This window comes from Macrobrachium nipponense, chromosome 43 (genome assembly GCF_015104395.2).
Source record: "Macrobrachium nipponense isolate FS-2020 chromosome 43, ASM1510439v2, whole genome shotgun sequence".
In the NCBI taxonomy this organism is placed as follows: Eukaryota; Metazoa; Arthropoda; class Malacostraca; order Decapoda; family Palaemonidae; genus Macrobrachium; species Macrobrachium nipponense.
In genome coordinates, this window is record NC_061104.1 from 25,653,409 (window position 1) to 25,675,035 (window position 21,627).

Below are 21,627 nucleotides of genomic sequence, written 5' to 3' on the forward strand. Positions count from 1 at the left end.
ATCTATATCTCTATATTATATATATTATATATATATATGCAGAAGCCCAGGTACTATGTCGTACCTCTAAGTAAATGGGGATACAATCCACAATGAAGTAAATTCCTCTTGTAGTTTTTTTTTTTTTTTTTTTTTTTTTTTTTTTTTTTTACTACAAGAGGAATTTACTTCATGTGGATTGTATCCCCATATATATATATATATATATATATATATATATATATATATATATATATATATATATGTATGTAGTATATATATATATAGATATATATATATATATATATATATATATATATATATATGAGTGTGTGTGTATGTATAGCTGAATCACGAAAGTTTGGAAGGTGATAAATGCATAAATAAAGGTATAGCCACAAGAAAAGACTGAGTACCTTGCAAGATCTTGCAGTTGCTTGAGTGTTTCACTTTCCGTCGTGGCTTATACCTTTACATCATACATACATATATATATATATATATATATATATATATATATATATATATATATATAATATATATATATAGTATATAGCAAACTAACCTGCAGAAAAATCAACATAATGAGCTAGAGTTTAATTAAAACTTTGCTTACGAAAGAAAATTGAAAAAAATCATCCATAAAAAAAAACCTACCACAAAATTTCAAAACTTTGCCAATCTAGGTCTTCCGACTTTGAAAAAGTTTTAACCAAAATCCTTAGATTAAAAGGGTTCATTATTAGCTGTTTATCAGATGCATAAATTAATCGTAATAATATTATGGTGCAGACGATTATTACTTAAAACAATTATATAATTAATATATATATTATATATATATATATATAATATAATATTATTATATACATATATATATATAGTACATATTATGTCCATATCCAAGAAGTCTTCTTTCTGTTAATTTTCTCTTTTCTTAAATCATTAAATATGATATAACAGTTATCTTCAGTAATTATATATGAATATATATATATATATATATATATATATATATATATATATATATATATATATATATTTATATATATATGTATATATATTATATTATACCACGTGATCATTTATATTCACGAAATATTACGCTGCAAATATAGTTTTAGTAGAGATTCCCTATATCTTGGATGGATCCCATATTGGAATGACTTACATATAAGGTTGGGGTGATTATAACTGTTATTAGTGCTTCTGCCCTAGCCTGGGTTCGAACCTGGGTCTTGGCTAAGAAGCAACCGATAACAATTTAATTTCAACACACAAACTATCAATGAAAAAGGAGGGATACTACTAGTATATATATTATATATATATATATATATATATATATATATACGTATATTATAAATAAATATTATATACACATATATACATACATACTTGCATATACACACACACACACACACACACACATATATATATATATATATATTATATATATATATATATACTATATATACATACATTATACACACATACAGTCTATTGAAACCTAAAACCCAGATGTCATACAGCCCAACGCCCAACGGGAGCTAATAAAGGCGACAGGAAATGCAATTAACAGCGCAATTTTCCTGATTGCTATCAATAAAGCAAAATCCTCATCATTAATCAACTTATAACGAACATGGAAACCAACTGGCGTGAGAATAAGCCAAAAGTAAATAAAGAAAATTTCTTAATATGACAGTTGAATGAGGACGCTGATTAGATGTTTTGGTAATCATGAAGTCAGATACATAACAGCAGACATGAGACAACGTTTGTATATAGAATGTCTATTGAAGAGCTAAATTTTTGTGTGGGTGTATGGATGCATGTGGGTGACAGTTAGGGGGGGGGGGGGGGGAGAGGAGATTCTCAATAGGAAATCTGGATTAAGGAAGTTATTAGAATTATGGCTTAAAAAAACTATAGCAGAGAGAGAGAGAGAGAGAGAGAGAGAGAGAGAGAGAAGAGAAGAGAGAGAAAATCTGTTAATAAAAAATTGCAAATGCACGAATAAAAGTAAAAAAAAAAAAAAAAAAAGCTAATACCAACTATTTTTGGTGAGGAAGAAAAAAGTTTAAGAAGCATATGCGAATGGTCTTCATAAACTTAATAAAAAGAAAACGTGAAATAAAAAGCGCAAAAGAAAAAAGCAAACACCAATGACGACAAACAACCTAAAATAGCCTCTCGCTGATAAAAATAAGTCTCCTAATGACGACGGCGGCAACATCAAAGAACCCCGCGCGAAAAGAGAAGGACGTTATTGCAATGTCCATGAAAGAAAGGTCCGGGGACACACTCTCGAACTACCGAAAATATCTCGATTTTGTGCGACGCCTCATTCACCAGAAAGAGAATAAAAAGCAATTACCAGGACAAGGAGATGGGAAACTACACTGGCCCCCACCCCCCCAATATCCCCCTGGTGCGCTGTAGGCATTACTCATGAGTCTTTGAAGCGTCCCTTCACCCCCTAAAAGCAAGCTCTTTCATTCCTTTTATTATACCTCTGTTCATATTCTCTTTCTCCAATCTGACTTTCCACCCATTTTTAACAGTTCATTCTCAGAGCAACTGCGGGTCCCAGAGCTTGGCCTTTGGCCTATATTATATTCTATTCAATTACATTGTCGATAAATGGCATTGCACTATTACACTTGCACAACAACACACCTTATTGCAGACACACACAATGCAATAAAAGGTTACACGTGCAAGAGAAAGCAGGTGACAAAAATAAACAGGACATCTTTAATTCATAACAAACTAAGCACAAATGTTTCTTTTTGCATACTAACACAGACACCAACCCAGGCACTAGCGCGCGCGCACACACACACATCTTTACATAGGTATATAGATATATTACATAACATTTCTTTAAGTATACGACTTTTCCTTATTCAGAATGGGTATACTGTATCTACTGCGTCGAAAAAAATTGGTGGCAGAGACATTATACTACTTCTGTAGGTTCGGAAAAAATCCTAACAATACATAAAAATCAATGGTTTTCGACTCAAGTTTCCAATGCTTTCTCTGACGAAAACCCTGTTACTACTGCTTATTTTTTTCACATTCATGTTCTGACGTCATGTTATTGATGGCGCTAATAAGCTTTTTCTTTGTGTCTTTGCAGACATCAGACACTTGCGTGCTAAAATGCAAATCGAAACCAAGGCCAGAAAAACTGGATCTTCCCTAGATAGTGACCCCCCCAAGGGCTTGGCGACGTGTTTGGTACAAACCCGTTGGGGATGACGGTAAAAACATAAACAAAAGACTGTAAATATCATAAAGCTAATGAACCCTAAGAAATATTAGTCCTCGAAAGCGACCCCCGAATTTTGCTGGAGGTCACTAACTAAGAAATATCCGAAAAACTTACTAACGATGCAAGGTGGCCCCAGTAAACTACTTTACCCGGCAGAAGACTAGAGGGAGGGGAAAAAGGAAGCATGAGATTTCCGAAGTTTCACAGCCACGTGCCGTGAATGCAAATAGAATCGTATATATGCCTTGTAAACGAATTGGTGACTTTTTTTTTTATCTTCTCCAGTTGCTCTTGGGCTTCAATGTAGCCCACGGCCGTTCATATCAAACTCCTGACAGTTATTCGCAAGGACTTGTGCATATTCGTTATTTTCCCAAAAAGTAGAAATTCTAACCACACCACGCAACGGACTTGGTCACTGGGACTTATACAGGATGTCCATAAAGTCTCAGTACCGTCATGAGCAATATATACTTGCAATGGTACTAGGACTTTATGGACATCCTGTATAATCAAACTCACATAAAAAAATTACCTCGTTTAAAAATCTATGATGGAAATCCAGCGTGAAAGATGCAAACATTCACATGGATTCTCGAAATAAACGCAAAGAAACGGACGATGCAAACAATTAAAGAGGCCATCAATCAAATACCAAACAAGAGAAGAACATTCAGCAACGAAGATCCACAGCATACAAACAAGCACAACAATAGACAAGTGAAAAAAGAAAGACATCATAAACCCGTTGGCAAGAATAACGCAGGAACAATCGCGTGAACCTATTGTGTTAAAACGAGATGGGGGAGAAGGAGAAGGGAGGGGGAGGGGGAGGAGGTGATGGATGAGACAGAGGAGGGGTAGGGATAGGAAGAAGGGAGTCTTGATAAAGGGAGAGAGGAAACACTAAAGTCTCCTATTTTGAACGCATAAAGGATGCTTAATATGGGCGGGGGTACAAAAACGCGTTGCCACGGCAACCGCCCACAGACGCCACTTCAAGTAAAACTTAATCCCTGGCCTGAACACGTGTACCTGCCTGTGGCACAGAAAAGGGAGAAGCTTGATTAAAGAAGGACGAGATGAATATGAAGAATATTTAGTAAGGGGAGTGAAATTAAAAGTGGGACAAGTTTTATTTCTTTCTTTTATATAAAATAAAATGTGTAAAATATAAACAAATAAACTAATCTTTATTAAAAAAAAAAAAAAAAAACTGTCGTGATGAGAAACTGAACAACGAAAAAAGGGTAAAATGCTATTAAGCTGCTTGAAAATGAGATAAAAATAACTATATATTTTAAAAGAGAGAGAGAGAGAGAGAGAGAGAGAGAGAGAGAGAGAGAGAGAGAGAGAGAGAGAGAGAGACTGCACAAGATAATCTTCATCACTCCTTCAAAAATAAAAGGACCGGGTAATTAGGGAAGCCAAGAGGATGTCGTCGCTTCCTCAACTACAAATGCAGGACGAGAGGAAGGTCAAGAGAGAGAGAGAAGAGAGAGAGAGAGAGAGAGAGAGAGAGAGAGAGAGAGAGAGAGAGCTATACATTTTTCGTTGACGCCGAATTTTGATTCTGACCAAAAATCTCGCTTCCTTCTACGTCAACCATATGAACACAACACATATATTACAGGCGCAACTACAAATGCTACAACAAAAGCAGTTCGGTTTATCACAACAGCGACAACAATAATCACAATAACAACACTAGAAACAAAGACGAATTATGCACCTTCTTGGGGTCACTCGAACAAAGTGGGTCGCGGATGCTGATGAAAAGAAAGTGAGAGAGGTAAAGGCATATGAATAACAAACGAGAGCGATCGCTCCGTCGGACTGCACTGCGCATCACCATTTTATATTTGAACCTCGTGGCCTCGATGAGGTAATGCTCATACATATCACTTGGTGTGGCAACTCATGGGATTCTCAACATACATGCTGTGGCACAGGTAAAAAAGAATTACATCAGGTGTCGCCACTCTGTCTCAATGTCAATGTCAATCTCTCTCTCTCTCTCTCCTAAAAAGAACTAAGGCTATTCGTAATGACGTCTCGACGAAAACAATCGATTTATCTACTTTCTTGGCTTGGATGCTGAGATGACGAATCACGTGACTTGCCGCAGATGATGAGCCGGGAACATTATAATAAACTCATTATGAACTCGAGAGAGAAAGAGAGAGAGAGAGATTTTTACCTCTCCTCCTTAACTTTTCAGAATGACAAATTATCCGGGAGCATCATAATAATTTCATTATGAATTCAAGAGAGAGAGAGAGAGAGAGAGAGAGAGAGAGAGAGAGAGAGAGAGAGAGAGAATCTTTCCTTTACTTCTCCAACCTTTATTTGTCAAAATGACGAATTAATCAATTTAATAATTCCACCAATGCATTATCCTGAACTACGTAAAATCAGACGTCACTAAACGAAGCAATACCTTCAAGGACAATAATTCGGCTTCGGTCCCAATGCCCCCTACCCACTCCCCAACCCCCCTCCCCCCCACCCCCCCCCCCCGGCCCCCCCCCCCACCAACACATAAAAAGTGAAGAGTGTTTGCAGCGACACTCAGTATGCCATTTCGCAACCAAGTAAATGTCAGCCAAAAACGAAACTGCGCAAATACAAGTGGAGAGACCTAAATCATTTGTTTTTTCTTTATTTAAATATTTTCACTCGAAAATATTAGTCCGTGGACTAATTTTTTTTTCACTAAAAAGACAAATTAAAAATTCGCAAGGAGAAAATTAAATTCCTCTTATATGTAATTTTTAAAAGAAGGACTAAGGATATTTTATCCTTAAAACTCTGTGGGACTGGGGGTGGAGCTAGCAACCTTAAACCCCAATATGCTTGAGCGTGCGCGCGCGAGCGAGTAATTACAAGTCAACAAGTGTTAGCCATCATAATTACAATTTCAACGGTACCTAAGAGTAAGCACACACACACACACACAAATAATAATCATCATTTTTATCCAATTAAATTTTCTATATGGGTGCTAAACTACACATGCCAACAATTACAATATAACAACTTTCACCAACTAATGCCAGGAGCGGGCACACTTCACGGCCCCTCCCACCCCTAAATACGTATCAGACCCCTTTACCACCCTCGGGCCCTCCGAAAACCTTTCGCAAAGGGCACGCCTCCTTGAGAACACGACCACGAGGCATTCCCCCTCGCCAGTTATTCTGCAGGGCAGCGTCTCCTCTCTCATCTCCTAACGTAGAATGCTTTCTTCCCTATTCTTCCCAGGTGGGGGCTTCAATAAATCTTCCCTGCGGCCGCTTTACCTTATTGAATTACCCGCGAGGAGCTCCCTAATTAATCCTCTCAGGTAGAAAACTCTTCTCAGTTAACTCCTCTCAAGTGGAGCTCTTAAATATCATGATTTTACCCAGGTAGAGCTTTTTCCAACTGTTCTCCCCAGGTGGAGATTTTTCCAGTCATTCTTACCAGGTGGAACTTTTCCTATTTATTCTTCCCATGTGGAGCCTTTCACAATATCATATTCTAGCATGAAGGAATTCTTCCAAATTTTACTCCCGAAGTGGTAGTCTTCCCCATTAAAAAGAAAACAAAAATCCTTTTTCATTTTACCAAGTAAAGCTCTTCCCAATTATTCTCTTCAGGTAAAGATTTTCCACTTTTGTTTCCAGGTGGAACTGTCAAGTTCTTCACGAATCTTGAGAAAGCTCTTGTAAAGTCACTACGATCTAGAGATCTTCAAAAGTGCTGCCCCTAACAGCTTTTCCTATATCTTCCCAGCTCGATCTCTTCTGACTTTTTCCAACACCTTCCTCAATCTGTTGAGTGCCAGCTCTTCCCCACCTTGAAAAGAAGAAGACTCTTCCCATGAGAGAGCTCTTCTTTCAGTGCTGTTCCCTTGAAAGCTCTTCCTCGAAGTTTGTTCTCCCCGCCCTCTTCTCTTCTCCACCAAAGTTTTACCAGGTTCGACGGACAGAGAGGTAATTAGAGGAGAAGGTAAGATGTGGTGGAGATGGAGAAGACAGGAGTGGAGGGAAGGGTGAGGAAAAGGAGGAGGGGTTTCAGGATGTTGCAAGGGGGAGTGGTGGGAAGCAAAAGAGAGAGAGAGAGAGAGAGAGAGAGAGAGTAGAGAGATGAGAGGAGAGAGAGAGAGAGAGGGGGGGGGGGGGGGGTGGGGGGGGGGAGGAGGAGGAGGAGGAATGGAAGGGTCCAGGGGGCTACATTGCACGCTGGGAAATCTAATTAAGGATTCACAAAGGGGGGAGGACTCCCCCTCTCACCCCTCCATCGGCTCCCCACTCCCCCTCTTTCAACATCTGACAGCGATATAATTATGCCAGAAAGAAAACTTGTTCTTTACCGGAAAAGGAACTTAAAATGAAAATAATAACTTTCCAAACACTTACCGACTCCCTTTTTGTTCATCTGTCAAATGTCAGGTCAACGGGCTTCGATGTATTTTCGTACGGACCCAAGTGTCCTCGTTATTATTAATAATCCGTCCCGGTTTCCCGTGTGAATCATTAATCATATTTATGAGGCAAACGCAGAAACTTGATACATAATAATAATAATAATAATAATAATAATAATAATAATAATATTTTCGGAAGGAGACCCTCTCGTAGACATGTTTTGTTAAAAAAATTACTGCTGGCCTTCAGCGCACTATTAATCTTATAAAGAGTCTTCTCTATCTTTCTGATGACGGCTTTCTCGTTGTTGCTTAGACTGGCGAGCAACGCACCAAAGGGCATGGTAAAATTCGGTTGAGTCATTTGATTTATTATTGCTTATACAATTCTCTCTCATCTCTCTCTCTCTCTCTCTCTCTCTCTAACGCGAACGTTTCCTCCTGATCGACAGGGACCAATTATCAAGCGATAACTGCTGAGGGACTGAATTCCAGTGTTGTTGTTGTTTAGGATTAAGCTGGCTTTATGCCAGCACGGGCTCTTGCTCATAGAGCAGCCCGTGGTTGTTTTTTATTTAGCTGACCTTGTGTCAGCACGGGCTCTTGCTCACAGAGCAGCCCGTAAATAGCCCGTGGCGAGTCCTTCTCCTTTTATTGTGGTGTTGCGAGCTCTCCAGTACGGTCAGAGCACTTCTCCGGTAGGTCGAGTTTTTATTGGTTCCCGGGAAGGTGACTCATACGGCGGGCGTTGACGAGTCTTGCAGACCTTCTCAGGTAGGGGGTATTCACCGGGAGCCTCTTGATTGGCTTCTACTGCGTGACGTCACCCCTGGTATTATTCTCATGTCCGTGTTTCGTTCCATGCGCGCTGGTACTTTCGTTAGGGGGAGGGGTGTGGTCCTCCTGGTCTCGCGCCTCACACCGTCGTATCAGGAACGCTTCTTGGGTGGTATTGAGGGGAGGCTTTTTCCTCGAGGATGAGCAGCGCTTCTAGGAGACGCAGACGTCGTGGGTCAGGTGCTCTCCGATGATCTTAATATTCCTGACGATGTCGTCTCTCGTGATGTTTCTGCGGTTGTACTGCAAGGGCGTGCTGCCTAATGGCGCCTCCTTGGGCGTGGCATGGAAATCCTTTTTGACAGGCGCATCGTCCGTCATGCCGATGTAAATCCCAGGGCATCCTTGGGCGGGGCATACGTATCGGTAGACGACGTTGGACTGCTTCAGGGGGGTCCTCCTGCCGGGTGGGGAGGGGTTGTTCTTCATCAGGAGGTCTTTCGTACGCCGATTCTTGTAGTAAATAATGAGGGACACTCTCTTTCCTTCCTCCATGGGGCGGACGTGTTCCTCTATTATTTTCTTCATGGCTGCTTCTTCTTCCTTGTATTGGTGGTGCATGAAGGCTTTATAGAAAAGTTTGAGATCCTCCGGGGGCGGAATGTTCCTTCTCTCTTCCTCCGTCATGTACCACTTGTCAAGGGCGGCTCGAGTTTCTCGGTTTACGAGTTTGTTCGAGTACCCATTGTTAATTAGCATCTGGGATGCTCGGTCGAGTTCGAGGTGTGTGTCCTGCCACGTCGAACAGTGCGAGAGGGCCCTCCTGACGAAGGCCCTGACGGTGGTGGTCTTGAACCGCGCAGGACACTCGCTATCACCATTCAGACAAAGTCCGAGGTTCGTAGCTTTGGTGTAAACGGTAGTCGCCAACTTCTGATTCGTCTTCGTGACAAGGACGTCGAGGAAGGGGAGCCGATCGTTGCTGCTGTACTCGACAGTGAAGTTGAGTGCGCTGTTCTGCAGGAACTGCTGCCGAATATGATGATGATGATGATGATGATGATGATGTTGATTATTATTATAATTATTATTATTAAGGATAAAAAATACATCCAAAATACATATGAAAGCATTCTATCAACGAACAAATAAATGTATTCACAACACTAGACGAAAAAACAGATAAATTTCAGGTCAGTTTCCAAGACGCTAAAGGGCGCAGCAGTCAGTATCTACATGAACCAATCTCTTTACATACATTTTACATGCATTTTCAGTTCTTTGCAACGTCCCTTCTCTTAAGCCTCCAATACCGCTGCTTTTCGCCTTTTAGTTTTCACTGACTATGTTTTGCTCCTGCAACTTCTTGAACTTCACCTTGAATAAATCTTCATCTTGCTAAAGAAAAAGTCCTTTTGGGTAAGCCTAATAGAGATCTTGAACGTGACTCTTTTGCCTCTTTCACCCAACTTAATAGAATAATAATAGTAATCTATATTCATGAAGATTAAACTGCAAGACACACCAAAAAAAAAAGGGGGGGTAGCTTACAAACGACAGCTACATGCAAGGGGGTCATCAGAGCCACTATGAACACAAGTAAAACGGATGGAAACCTTATTCCTCTTCAGAAAAATTATGATCATAATAATCATTACTTGAACATAGGCTAATACAGACACAGACAGACAGACCGACGTGCAAACTCAAACGTGAAGGTTACAAGGAACTTCATCATCATCGATCGCATGTAAAAAAAGCAGCTCATACTTCTCCCCCTATTCATTTCTGAACCGAGGTAAGAAATCGATTTTGCAACATTGCTAGCGAGACCTTACCTTACAGACCTTACAGTTCGTTCGGGTTGCCCCAGGTCCCTCAGTGTGAGGCACCTCTAATGTCTACCAGAGAGTTGCTAGTACATCTTCCGGTATATTTTGCATCTTCCAATCTTGGATGGTCTGGGATGCAGTTTAGATATTTGTCGAGCTTATTCTTAAACACATCTACGCTCACTCCTGATATATTCCTCAGATGAGCTGGCAACGCATTGAATAGACGCTGCATTATCGATGCTGGTGTGTAGTGGATTAATGTCCTGTGTGCTTTCCTTATTTTTCCTGGTATTGTTTTGGGCACTATTAATCTACCTCTGCTTGCTCTTTCTGATATTTTTAGTTCCATGATATTTTCTGTTATTCCTTCTATCTGTTTCCATGCCTGAATTATCATGTAGCGTTCTCTTCTCCTTTCTAGACTATATAATTTTAATGATTGTAGTCTTTCCCAGTAGTCAAGGTCCTTAACTTCTTCTATTCTAGCTGTAAAGGACCTTTGTACACTCTCTATTTGTGCAATATCCTTTTGATAGTGTGGGTACCATATCATATTGCAATATTCAAGTGGACTACGAACATATGTTTTATAAAGCATAATCATGTGTTCAGCTTTTCTTGTTTTGAAGTGCCGTAAGTGCCGTAACAACATTCCCATTTTTGCTTTACATTTTGCCAAAAGAATTGCTATTTGATCATTGCATAACATGTTCCTATTCATCATCACACCAAGGTCTTTAACTGCTTCCTTATTTGTGATTGTCTCATTATTAGGTCCCCTATATGCATATAGCTTTCCTTCTCTGTCTCCATAATTTATTGATTCAAATTTATCAGAGTTAAATACCATCCTATTTTCCTCTGCCCAATCTATAAGAGAGAGAGAGAGAGAGAGAGAGAGAGAGAGAGAGAGAGAGAGAGAGAGAGAGAGAGAGAGAGAGAGTGTATACATACTGAGAAGACTGCAGGGCAACTAAGATACACGTATAAACACATATAATATATATATATATATATAATATATATATATATATATATATACATACATACTACATACACATATAAATACATATACATATATATCCTGAGTCATAGACGGTGAGGAAAATGAACAGCGAATATATATATGCCAGACAACAAATAAACAGAAATATAACAGAATACAGATGGTGGGATTTTAAGACACAGATCGACGGATAGACGACATACGACATAATAGTGGATGAAAAAGACAGGAGAAACACAGACAGGAAGTAAGAAACCGGCACATCACAGGAAGCTACACTGAGGAAGATAATTAAGGCCAGCGTACCCCTAATCCTTTTCCAGGTACACACACTCGTGACCTAATTAAAAAAACAAAACGCCAAATAAACTAAAACACCCAGTAGAATCATTCGACTGGAAAAACAGCTCCGTCTACTGCTCAGTAAGAAGATGTTCCTAAGTCCACGAAATAAACTATAACAACACCCACACACACACACACACACACACGGACACATCACACACACACATCACACCCATATATATAGATATATATATCTATTATATAGCTAATATATATATATATAGATATACATATATATGGGATGATTTCCTTTTCAAGTCCAAGGTGACCTCGTCGTGATTATGGTATCGCGGGTTGGTTTTTCGCTCCCGGCACATCAATGATTTCTTCATATTTCTTTGACAGTTGGATCTGAAGGCTTTGTAGTGACACAGCGTAATTCCCAAAACGAGCAAAGAATTTGAGAAGTTAGAGGGCATTGTGGATATTACAATTACATATGTATCTGGTAAAAATAACCAGTAGATTATATATATATATATATATATATATATATATATATATATATATATATATATATATATATAGTATGTATTTGAGTTCCTTTTCATACATTGAAACATTTTTGCGTTCCATACTTAAAAGAAGGAATAAATACCACCAAATTCCCAGTTTCATTAATATGAGTACTATTCTTTTCATTCATGATTTTATTTATACCTGTACTGATCCAAAATTTTTCAAGAGATATGTTCCTTGTCTTAATTAGAGCATTGTACTTTAATTGTACAATATCGAATGTTCATAGCATTAAATATATTATCTGCTTTTTATGAAATTCCTAATCTTCTTGCTTTACAAAGAATGCTACTCATTACCAAGTTCCTTAATCTTAAGATTCTCCTTTACAAAAAAAGAAATGTTCTTTCCTTCGTTAAAGAAGATTTCCAGTGAAATAATCCCACGCTATATGAACAAAAAAGCTTCTTAATGCCGTGATGAATATTCCTTATTTTATCTTGAAAAAATCCCTTAAATATTCCTGACTTCGATTTGAAAATGGATTTGCAGTGCTCCGTCTTTGCAATAAAAATAGGCAACAGCTGCCATCGCTCATTTTTCAACAGGACGGAACTCTAAAACAGATGAAAGCAAGAAACGTTTTACAGCTTTTCGCATCCTTCACAAAGAACCCAGTGCACTGACTTTTGCTTGTAACGTTAGACGAAGAAAAAATAGACGTTCGCTGCTCGTCTGTTACCTAATGCAATTTTCCACTAATCGACTTTAGGTTGAAACCTTTCCAATTTGGAGTAACTGCTAGACATTTCCTTCGTGTACAATGTTAATGCTACTATGCATGTTTGCCAGACAAGCGTTAACAGGTGCATGAATAACTTACCTGGCTACGACAGAACAATTTGATTCTAAATCAGAAAGTAATATAGCGTTATCGTCTCTCAACGCCAAAATCAATTTAAAGTAACACCAAAGGTCTGTATCAGGATCCGGATTCACATCAAAATAGACATGAAACACTGCGTCAAAATTTCTCTTGTAAATTCATCATCATTTTGAGATGTCTTGTGAATGAATTATGCCAAAACGTTTATCAACATCTTGAACTTCACCATGCAGGAACTTTATGAAATGCTTTGTACTTTAGCCTGCAGAAACGTTTATCAACAAATTGGACTTTACTAGCTTAAAACGTTTATTGAACGCCTTGTGCTCTAACAAGCAGAAATGTGAACATCTTGTACTTTACCACGAAGAAACGTTTATCAGAAGTCTAGTACTTTATTCTACGATTAGAGACGATTGTTTAACGCTCTGTATTTACAAACAAAAAACGTTTATTAAAGGCCTTGCCCCTTACCAAGCAGAAACGTCTTTCAACATCTTATACTTTACTAAGATGAACCGCTTGTAAAACATCTTGTACTAGACCACGAAGAAAAGTTTATTATACTTCTAGTACTTTACGAGGAAGGAACGTTAATTAAACGTCTCGCACTTTATTACTTACTAAACGCCCGGCAATTTACCACGCAAAAGGCAATTATCTTCACCAATTACTCCCCACCGACTCTTGCAAGGGCCACAATCTTGGACCATCATAACATGCCGCCCTACTATAAAACCTTGACCTCAAGTTTATGCGGATCGATACCGAAAGTAAAAACAAATCACATACCTACAATAACACCGCATGACTTGTGTCCGGTTCGCGCCGGTTCAGTCATAGCCGAGTTATTCGGTAAAGCCAGAAGTTTGAATTCGATCCATATTTGAACAAGGCTTGCTTCGTGACAGCGAATGAATAGCAATTTGGTTTGAAGAAGAGTTAAAGGGGCTAAGTTTGGACTTCTTATTCTTAGTTCTTCCTAAGTCGTACTTAAATAAATAATGTATGACTGAATCACGAAGGAAAGAGAAACAACAAGTGATGCTAGGCCTTCCGACTTACCGTCCTTTACTTAGCAGACTGCTAAGTAAAGGACAGAAGTCGAAAGGTCTATCACCACCCTATTGTTTCGCTTCCCCTTGTGGCATTTGTCTTTATCTAAATAGATAAATAAATAAATAAATAAATAAATAAATAAAAGGAGGAGTGTAGACGCTTGCTGTTACTAAAGATATTAATTAACTGGAAAATACAAGAATGAGAACAGGCAAACTTCATTCTATTACTTTTTCTCAAAATGAACCAATGGAGAAGCAACGAGCGCCTCTCGAGATGTCATAAATTCGTTGTAAAATGTTTATCAGGATTTGTTTGTTTGTTTGTATGGTGTTTTTACGTTGCATGGAACCAGTGGTTATTCAGCAACGGGGACCATCGGCTTTACGTGACTTCCGAACCACGTCGAGAGTGAATTTCTATCACCAAAAATACACATCTCTCACCCCTCAATGGAATGCCCGAGAATAGAAATCGCGGCCACCGAGGTGGCACACCAACACCATACCGACCACGCCACCGAGGCGCTTATCTTTATCAGGAGCTTTCCAGAAGGCACAAAAAATCAATAATAATAATAATAATACACGCATACTAAACATACGGGATACACTGTTATAGAAAACCACATAAAACAAATAATAATATAATGCAATGCCTTGAAGCACGTCAAGCGCAAACCCTTGTTTGCATGCAATGCAACACACGATGACTCAACAAACTTCCGGGAGCAAATGCAGACATGCACCCTTCCAAAAAGAAACAAATATGAACTTCACGCATGAAGACTTTGCTCTTCTTCCTGTGTTCTTTGAGTTGCTGAGATCTTATCTATTCCATTAATTCTCTTGTTTTTTTTAACTCGATGTCTCTTCTTTCACTAAAAGTTAAGTATATCTTAGTTTAACCAGACCAGCTTATTGTGGGATCCAAATCACTCTATATCGAGAAATGCATCTCCAATCACCAGATATAAATTCCTCTGATTCCACGTTGCCAGAGCGGGGAATCGAACTCGGGCCTTCTGAATCGGTTGGCGAACCAGTAAACCACTCGTCTAACGAGGAACTACTTTTTTCTTTCACCGATTTGAAATTCCTCGAATATGATATTTTTACTGCTATTTTGTAAACAATTCCTCTTATTCTGTTATCTTTTCAGGCACACTTACTACATCTTTTCTTATATCTTAATGAAATTTGTTGTTTACTTTTGATAATAAAAACCTTCAATAAGCGTTCCCCGCTATAACGTTGCCTTTTCCCCCATTTATTTCAACGTCTCGTTTTTCATCAGAGGATATTTGCCGGCATTCTCCTTTTAGCTTTCCTGTTTTGCAGTGGTTTTCATACATATTTACTTCGTTTATTGATCTTTTGGTTTAATCAAGTAGAATACTTCAAAAGATGATAGCCATTATGGTTATTTTCAAAATCCTACTCCAGCTTACTATATATATATATATTATATATATATATTATATATATATATATATTAGATATATATATATATATATATGTGTGTGTGTGTGTGTGTGTGTCTGTGTGTGTGTGTGTGTGATGTATATTTATACATAAATATATATACACATATACAATCATTCTTTTATCTTTGAGGGGGAAGGCGCTGAAGTGCATTAACATTCTGGTTATCAACAATTCAACTTGGAATGGAACTGTCTGCACCATGCTTTCATCAACAAGAGTGTGACCCACCACAGCTGACTATCCGTTGATTAGGTCATTAGTAGCACAATGGATTCTACTGAAAATACGTCTATATCGTTTCCCACATCAGATATCGATCTCAGGCTCTCCAAAGTGACGTTAATGGTCGAAGCACTGAAACCTATAATAAATGTGAAGCACAGGCAATTCTTAAAGATCACTGCCAAAACGAGATCTCTATCAATAACTGAAGGCCTCCGGTCGATATTCGATCCATCAACCTTCTCCTCTTGCAAGGCCGCAAGTGAGAGAGAGAGAGAGAGAGAGAGAGAGAGAGAGAGAGAGAGAGAGAGAGAGAGAGAGAAATTTCCCGCAAAAGCAGCAGCTTTATTGCCTATCCTAAAGTCATACTTCGCCGAAAGCGAAAATGTTTACAAACCGTAAACCTTAGTCTTTACACAAGCTTTCTTGGGACCTGAATAATGCCTGGGTTTAGTGTAGGAAAGGAATCCTTCTTTTAAGGAGAGCACAGCTCAAGAGAGAGAGAGAGAGAGAGAGAGAGAGAGAGAGAGAGAGAGAGAGAGAGAGAGAGAGAGAGAGAGAGAGTACAAGATACGTTTCCCACCAGAAATTGCTGAACTCCAAAACGCCATTTCTCAATCTGCAATTTAGCGTCTAATCCCACCTTCAGAACAAAATATTTTGGCAGAGAGGGACACAGCTCAGGCGGACTGCTTTTCTAATCTTTCAATTTTCAAAAACCTATTTGGACATCAGTTTTTTCTGCTATTGTTTCTGAGATCTTGCATGTATATACACACATTATAAATATATATATATATATATATATAATATATATATATATATATATATATATATATATATAATTATATATATATATATACTGAACAGCCGTAGTAACCGCCCATACATAAAGCAGTGACTCATGAGCAAAAACAATACTCCAAACATCCATATAAAAGAAGCAGCAAAGAGAGAAAAAGGGGAAAGGAGACACGATAAAGAGACAACCAAGAGAAGCCAAAAATTTGCAAAACAACAGAAGCAGCTAAAGAAGTCTTTCACTTCTCTGTCGTCTCCGGCTGTTACTTCAGTCTCCCTTCTTCTTCGTTGTTCCTTCGTGGCAGACGTGGAACTGCTTCGACTTGTCTCTTCTTCAACTACTAATGCTTCTCTTCTATGCCTCACTTTGCCCCCACCCCCATGACCCCCTCCCACTGACTCAAAGGCACTAAATATAGAGAAACCCACAGACGCCGCGAAATGGAAGAGCTGAATCTTACTGACCTCAGCACTCAGTTAAGTTATAAGAAAGCACCACGAAAGAGGAGGCAGGCAGAAGGGTCAAAGAAAACGGGAAGTAGAAAATGAAGAAGACTGATAATAAAGAAGGGAGGGGGAAGAAAAATGGAATAACGAAAAATTAGGAAAGAGAAGAACGTGGAAGATAAGAAGGTTGGAAGAGAAATAACTGAGGCTGAGATAAAGGTAAGAGGAATTTTCGAAGAGTGGATGAGAAGAAGAAGAAGAAGAAGAAGAAGAAGAAGAAGAAGAAGAAATGGAAGTTGAACATAGTAAGGCTATTTATGGAAAGCAGTTTCCTACGTACAGATTCAACAAAGGCCATATTGAGAAAATACTTGATACACTTCCATGTACCTGAATTCTCGGTTTCCGTGGTTCGAGCCCACGAGACGACGAATTTCTTATCAACTAAAAAATTCCCCTTCGGTTAATAACATATGTGAAAATACATTACTTCCGAGTAGAGCGAATTAGACATTAAAGGGCATTTATAGCTTATGTTTGCATATGAATCACGGTGATGTGATGAAATATAGATGATATGATATGATTTGGTTATATCGAGAAATTAAAAAATGTCAATAAGTACAACCAATGCATACTCTAACAAATAAAACAATATAAAATACTTAAAGAAGAAGCAAACAACTGGTTTTACAAGTTAAAACTCGTATTTAAAAAATTTTCAGTATAAAACAAAAGACTTTTTTAGCCTATAATAAGATAATAAAGCAAAATTAACGTGACAAAACTAAAATTTTGAGAAACTATTAAATAAAATCTTGAGAAACTTCAATACAGAGCATATAAAAGGTGTTAAGATAAACATCACTAAAACAAAGAAGCTGTAACACTCACTGACAGGTATAAAACAAAATAAAAACACACAATGAGAAAGTATCTAAAAACCGAAAAACCAAAATATGAAGAGCAATCAAGACAATGAAATTTCGGACGAGCCAACTGGTACGCCAATTCCCCTCAGAAGAAAAGACGCCATCCCTCACTCTGGCTCATCCACTCTCTCTCCCCTTCAACTCACCTGTCCTGTTTGTCGAGAGCCGAAGGATGATGAAGAATCGTCTGGTTGCTCGTCATTGCCACGATGCTCTTGCAACCGAGCTCCTTCTCTGCAATTACAGAAAAAAATCACAACGTGAGTAAATGATACATAGCTCATTTCTAAGTAAAATCCAATGAGTCGGGCAACCTGGTGAATTTTTCTTGCCCACGGCCGTTGATATTAAGAAGAGACAAAATGGAGGAAAGAGGTGCTAAGCTAATAAAAAAGAAAAACAGGTTATGTGTGTATAAAAGGGTAGGGACTTCTAGGTGTCATATGATTCCACGCGAACAGAGTTGCAAAAAAATACGAAGGCTTCAAAATCTAAATAAACACAGAATGAAATTTTTAAAAAAATCTTAAATATTACTCAAACTAAATATGCATAGGGAATAAATCAAAGCAGCCCATAACTAAGCAAGTGATTACAGAAAAAATCCCCTTAAAAAAAATCAGATGGGAAAGAATCAAATGCAGAGGAGATTAGGACACAACAAACGCTAAATTACTTAAGAATCGGAAAGACGCGAAATTATATATAACTGGTAAAAGATAGCGTAAGATATGACAGAGGACAAATGGTAAAATTTACATGAAACCAACTCAAAGAAATGAAAAAAAAATACTTTGACGTTATACAGATATAAATAGTAATATTAAAAAAATTACTTTCTACAAAAACACACAAACCCCAAGACATTACTAGTTATAGCAAAATAAGTCAAACAAGTTACTTCCGATAAGAGCCGCCGATATAAAAGGATCTAAAATATACGGAGTAAATTGGATAACTTATAGTTACGGAACTTTTTAAACTCAAGCAGCTTATAAGTAGCTACAAGACTGACACAACTTTTTTGGCGATGGAACTTGAAAAAAACCTGAGCAGTTCTCAGCTTCACAGACAACATCGATAGGAATTTCACTTCCCGTTCGCCGTGTTAAAAAAACTGACATCCCCCCCCCCCCCACCCCCCCCCCCCCCCCCACAATAAAATAAAATTACACGGGAGGAAATGAGAAAAAACGTGTAGGAGCAAGAGATTCGAGAGAATAATTGAAACGGAAATGGAAAAGAAAATATATCAAGCAAATATGCAGAAATAGAGAGAACGGGAAAAACAAAATAAAGAAATAATACTTAAGATTTTCTAGATAATAAAAAAAAATGAAGGAAAAATAAAAGGAATGGGTCCACACAGTTAGGAGAAAGGGAATGACAGCGTAAATGTGAAATAAGCAAACAGAAAACACAAAGAGAACAATTAATAAAGAAGACAAGGGAGATCCAGAAATGAATAACGGAAAAATAAAATAAAAGCGGGAAATAAACCTTAAGTCTTACAAAGACCTATAGGTACACAGGAAGAAAAACAAATGAAAGAAGACGTAAAATAAAGTTCGAGGTATTAAAAATACCCGAGAGAAAAGGAAGGAAAGACGAAAAAATATCTCCCTCCTAAATGAAATATGACTCGAAGCACGGAGGAGGAGGAGGAGGGGAGGAGGAGGAGAGGAGGAGGGGAGGGGAGGAGGAGGAGGAAGAGGGTGAGGAAAAGGAGGAGGAAGAAGAGGAGAAAGGCAGCTGCCTCACCCTCGGCAAACGCCAATGAGGGAAGTCTGCAAGTGAAGAGGGGAAGGAAAGTGGAAGCTGTGCGTTTATGTGTGCGTGAGGTGTGTGAGTAGAGAGAGAGAGAGAGAGAGAGAGAGAGAGAGAGAGAGAGAGAATGTTGAAAAGTAGAGGGTTGAATGAGATGGCATGCGCGTGAGATGGTTATATATACATACATACATACATACATATATATATATATATATATATATATATATATATATATATATATATATAAATATATATATTTATATCTAAGTCATATCACATTACCGTGATTCATATACATACATCGAGCTACAATGTCTTTTAATGCTGCACGACTGGTTCCAACTTAAGAAAAAAAAAAAAAAAAAAAAAGGTACGGTAACCAAAAGAAAATAAATCGACTGTTTGTACAACAATATGAGAGAGAGACAGAGAGAGAGAGAGAGAGAGAGAGAGAGAGAGAGAGAGACCCCCCCAGTGAAGATGCAGCAGAGGGACCTCTTACTACTTCACAAAGTTCAAAAACAGACCAGACCGGATGAAAATACTCAAGTGAAAACGCTACCGCCACTTCTGACCCCCTCCCTCCCTCTCCCCAACCCCCTTGACGGCGAAAACAACAAAAACACTCGTAGCGATATCGGGAAAGAAAATGACCAGGTGAGACTGGGAATGGAGCTGAGAGAAAAAGGATTTCCTTTAAATAATAATAATAATAATAATAATAATAATAATAATAATAATAATAATAATAATAATATCTTGTTAAATACGAAGGCTGTATGCTTAAGTGGTCTACTTCCTTTCAACAATAATAATAACAACAACAACAACAACAACAACAACAACAACAATAATAATAATATAATAATAATAATAATAATAATAATAATAACCTAAAATGTAATTATACATTACTTATCAAATACAATAATGGACTTATGAACGTTGCTGAGAACTAAAATAATTCGATGGGACTTTCTCTGGCTTCGAAAAAGAGTATTATACTAGCATTTAGTCACCACAAAATCAGAGTGCACACTTACACTGCGGTCTTGAAGCGCTAACAGTTAGTTAAGAAGTCTTAAACTTAACCTCGATCTCCTGCATATGTAGCATAATTTTAGTAAAGCTTGATGCAATATTTATATAAAAAAATATAGAGACCTTGACATTATTGACAAAGAAGTTTAGCAGAAAAAAAAAGAATACAAAAAGAAAAAGATCAACTTGACAGGTGGCCGTCACAACAATAAAACTAAGAGGCTAAGTCAAGCTCCACAAAACAATATGAAAAGACAAATTCAGGGTTGAAAGTACAATGCTTTACGGATGGCTAAGTACGGAAAACAGGCGGGGGAGGGAGAGAAGCGGGTAATAACAGTACCCAACGCGATCCAGAATATAATGAACAATAGTATGAACACTTATACAATGATTAATGAATTAAAAAAATTAATTAAAACTTAATCATACATTCCGATGGCTCTCAGGCGTGACTGCGACCACTGCCGCTCTCAGCAGATTACTGCCTTCTGTTACAAGTCTCGGAAACCACTATTTAGTTTTCCAAACAAAGTAAGAGCGTAGAAGCAAAACTAAACGTCCCTTGTCCATCATGGATTGGGAGAAGTGTGAGTGAAGCAAAATTGTTAAGACGTAATTATTCCATAGACAAAAATAAATTATATATACAAACTCATACATATTTTAAACAAATACATCAAGCGAGGATAAAAGTAAGGAAGCATACTGCGTAGTAAGAAGGTATTCCTAAAAGCACATTTCCGCTTATTGGCAAAAATTTCTCTCAACCGGTTGAAATCGGATAAGTCACCTGGATTGTATCTCGTGAGGATATGAGATGGAGACAACATTTCTCGCTCTATTCGGATTTCACACGATCCCTCCCAACCCCATTTCCCTATCTA

General features: G+C 38.0%; 1 protein-coding gene across 7 annotated transcripts in view; it reads right to left on the bottom strand.

Annotated features, from left to right (window-relative positions):
• The window catches only part of LOC135213590 (kinesin-like protein KIF13A), a 590,763-nt gene that overhangs the window by 529,293 nt on the left and 39,843 nt on the right, over positions 1–21,627 (bottom strand). For all 7 annotated transcript variants that reach the window (XM_064247592.1, XM_064247596.1, XM_064247595.1 and 4 more), the window contains exon 2: positions 18,076–18,163. In XM_064247592.1, the coding sequence (XP_064103662.1) occupies positions 18,076–18,163 (88 nt within the window). The remainder of the gene's footprint in view (positions 1–18,075; positions 18,164–21,627) is intronic.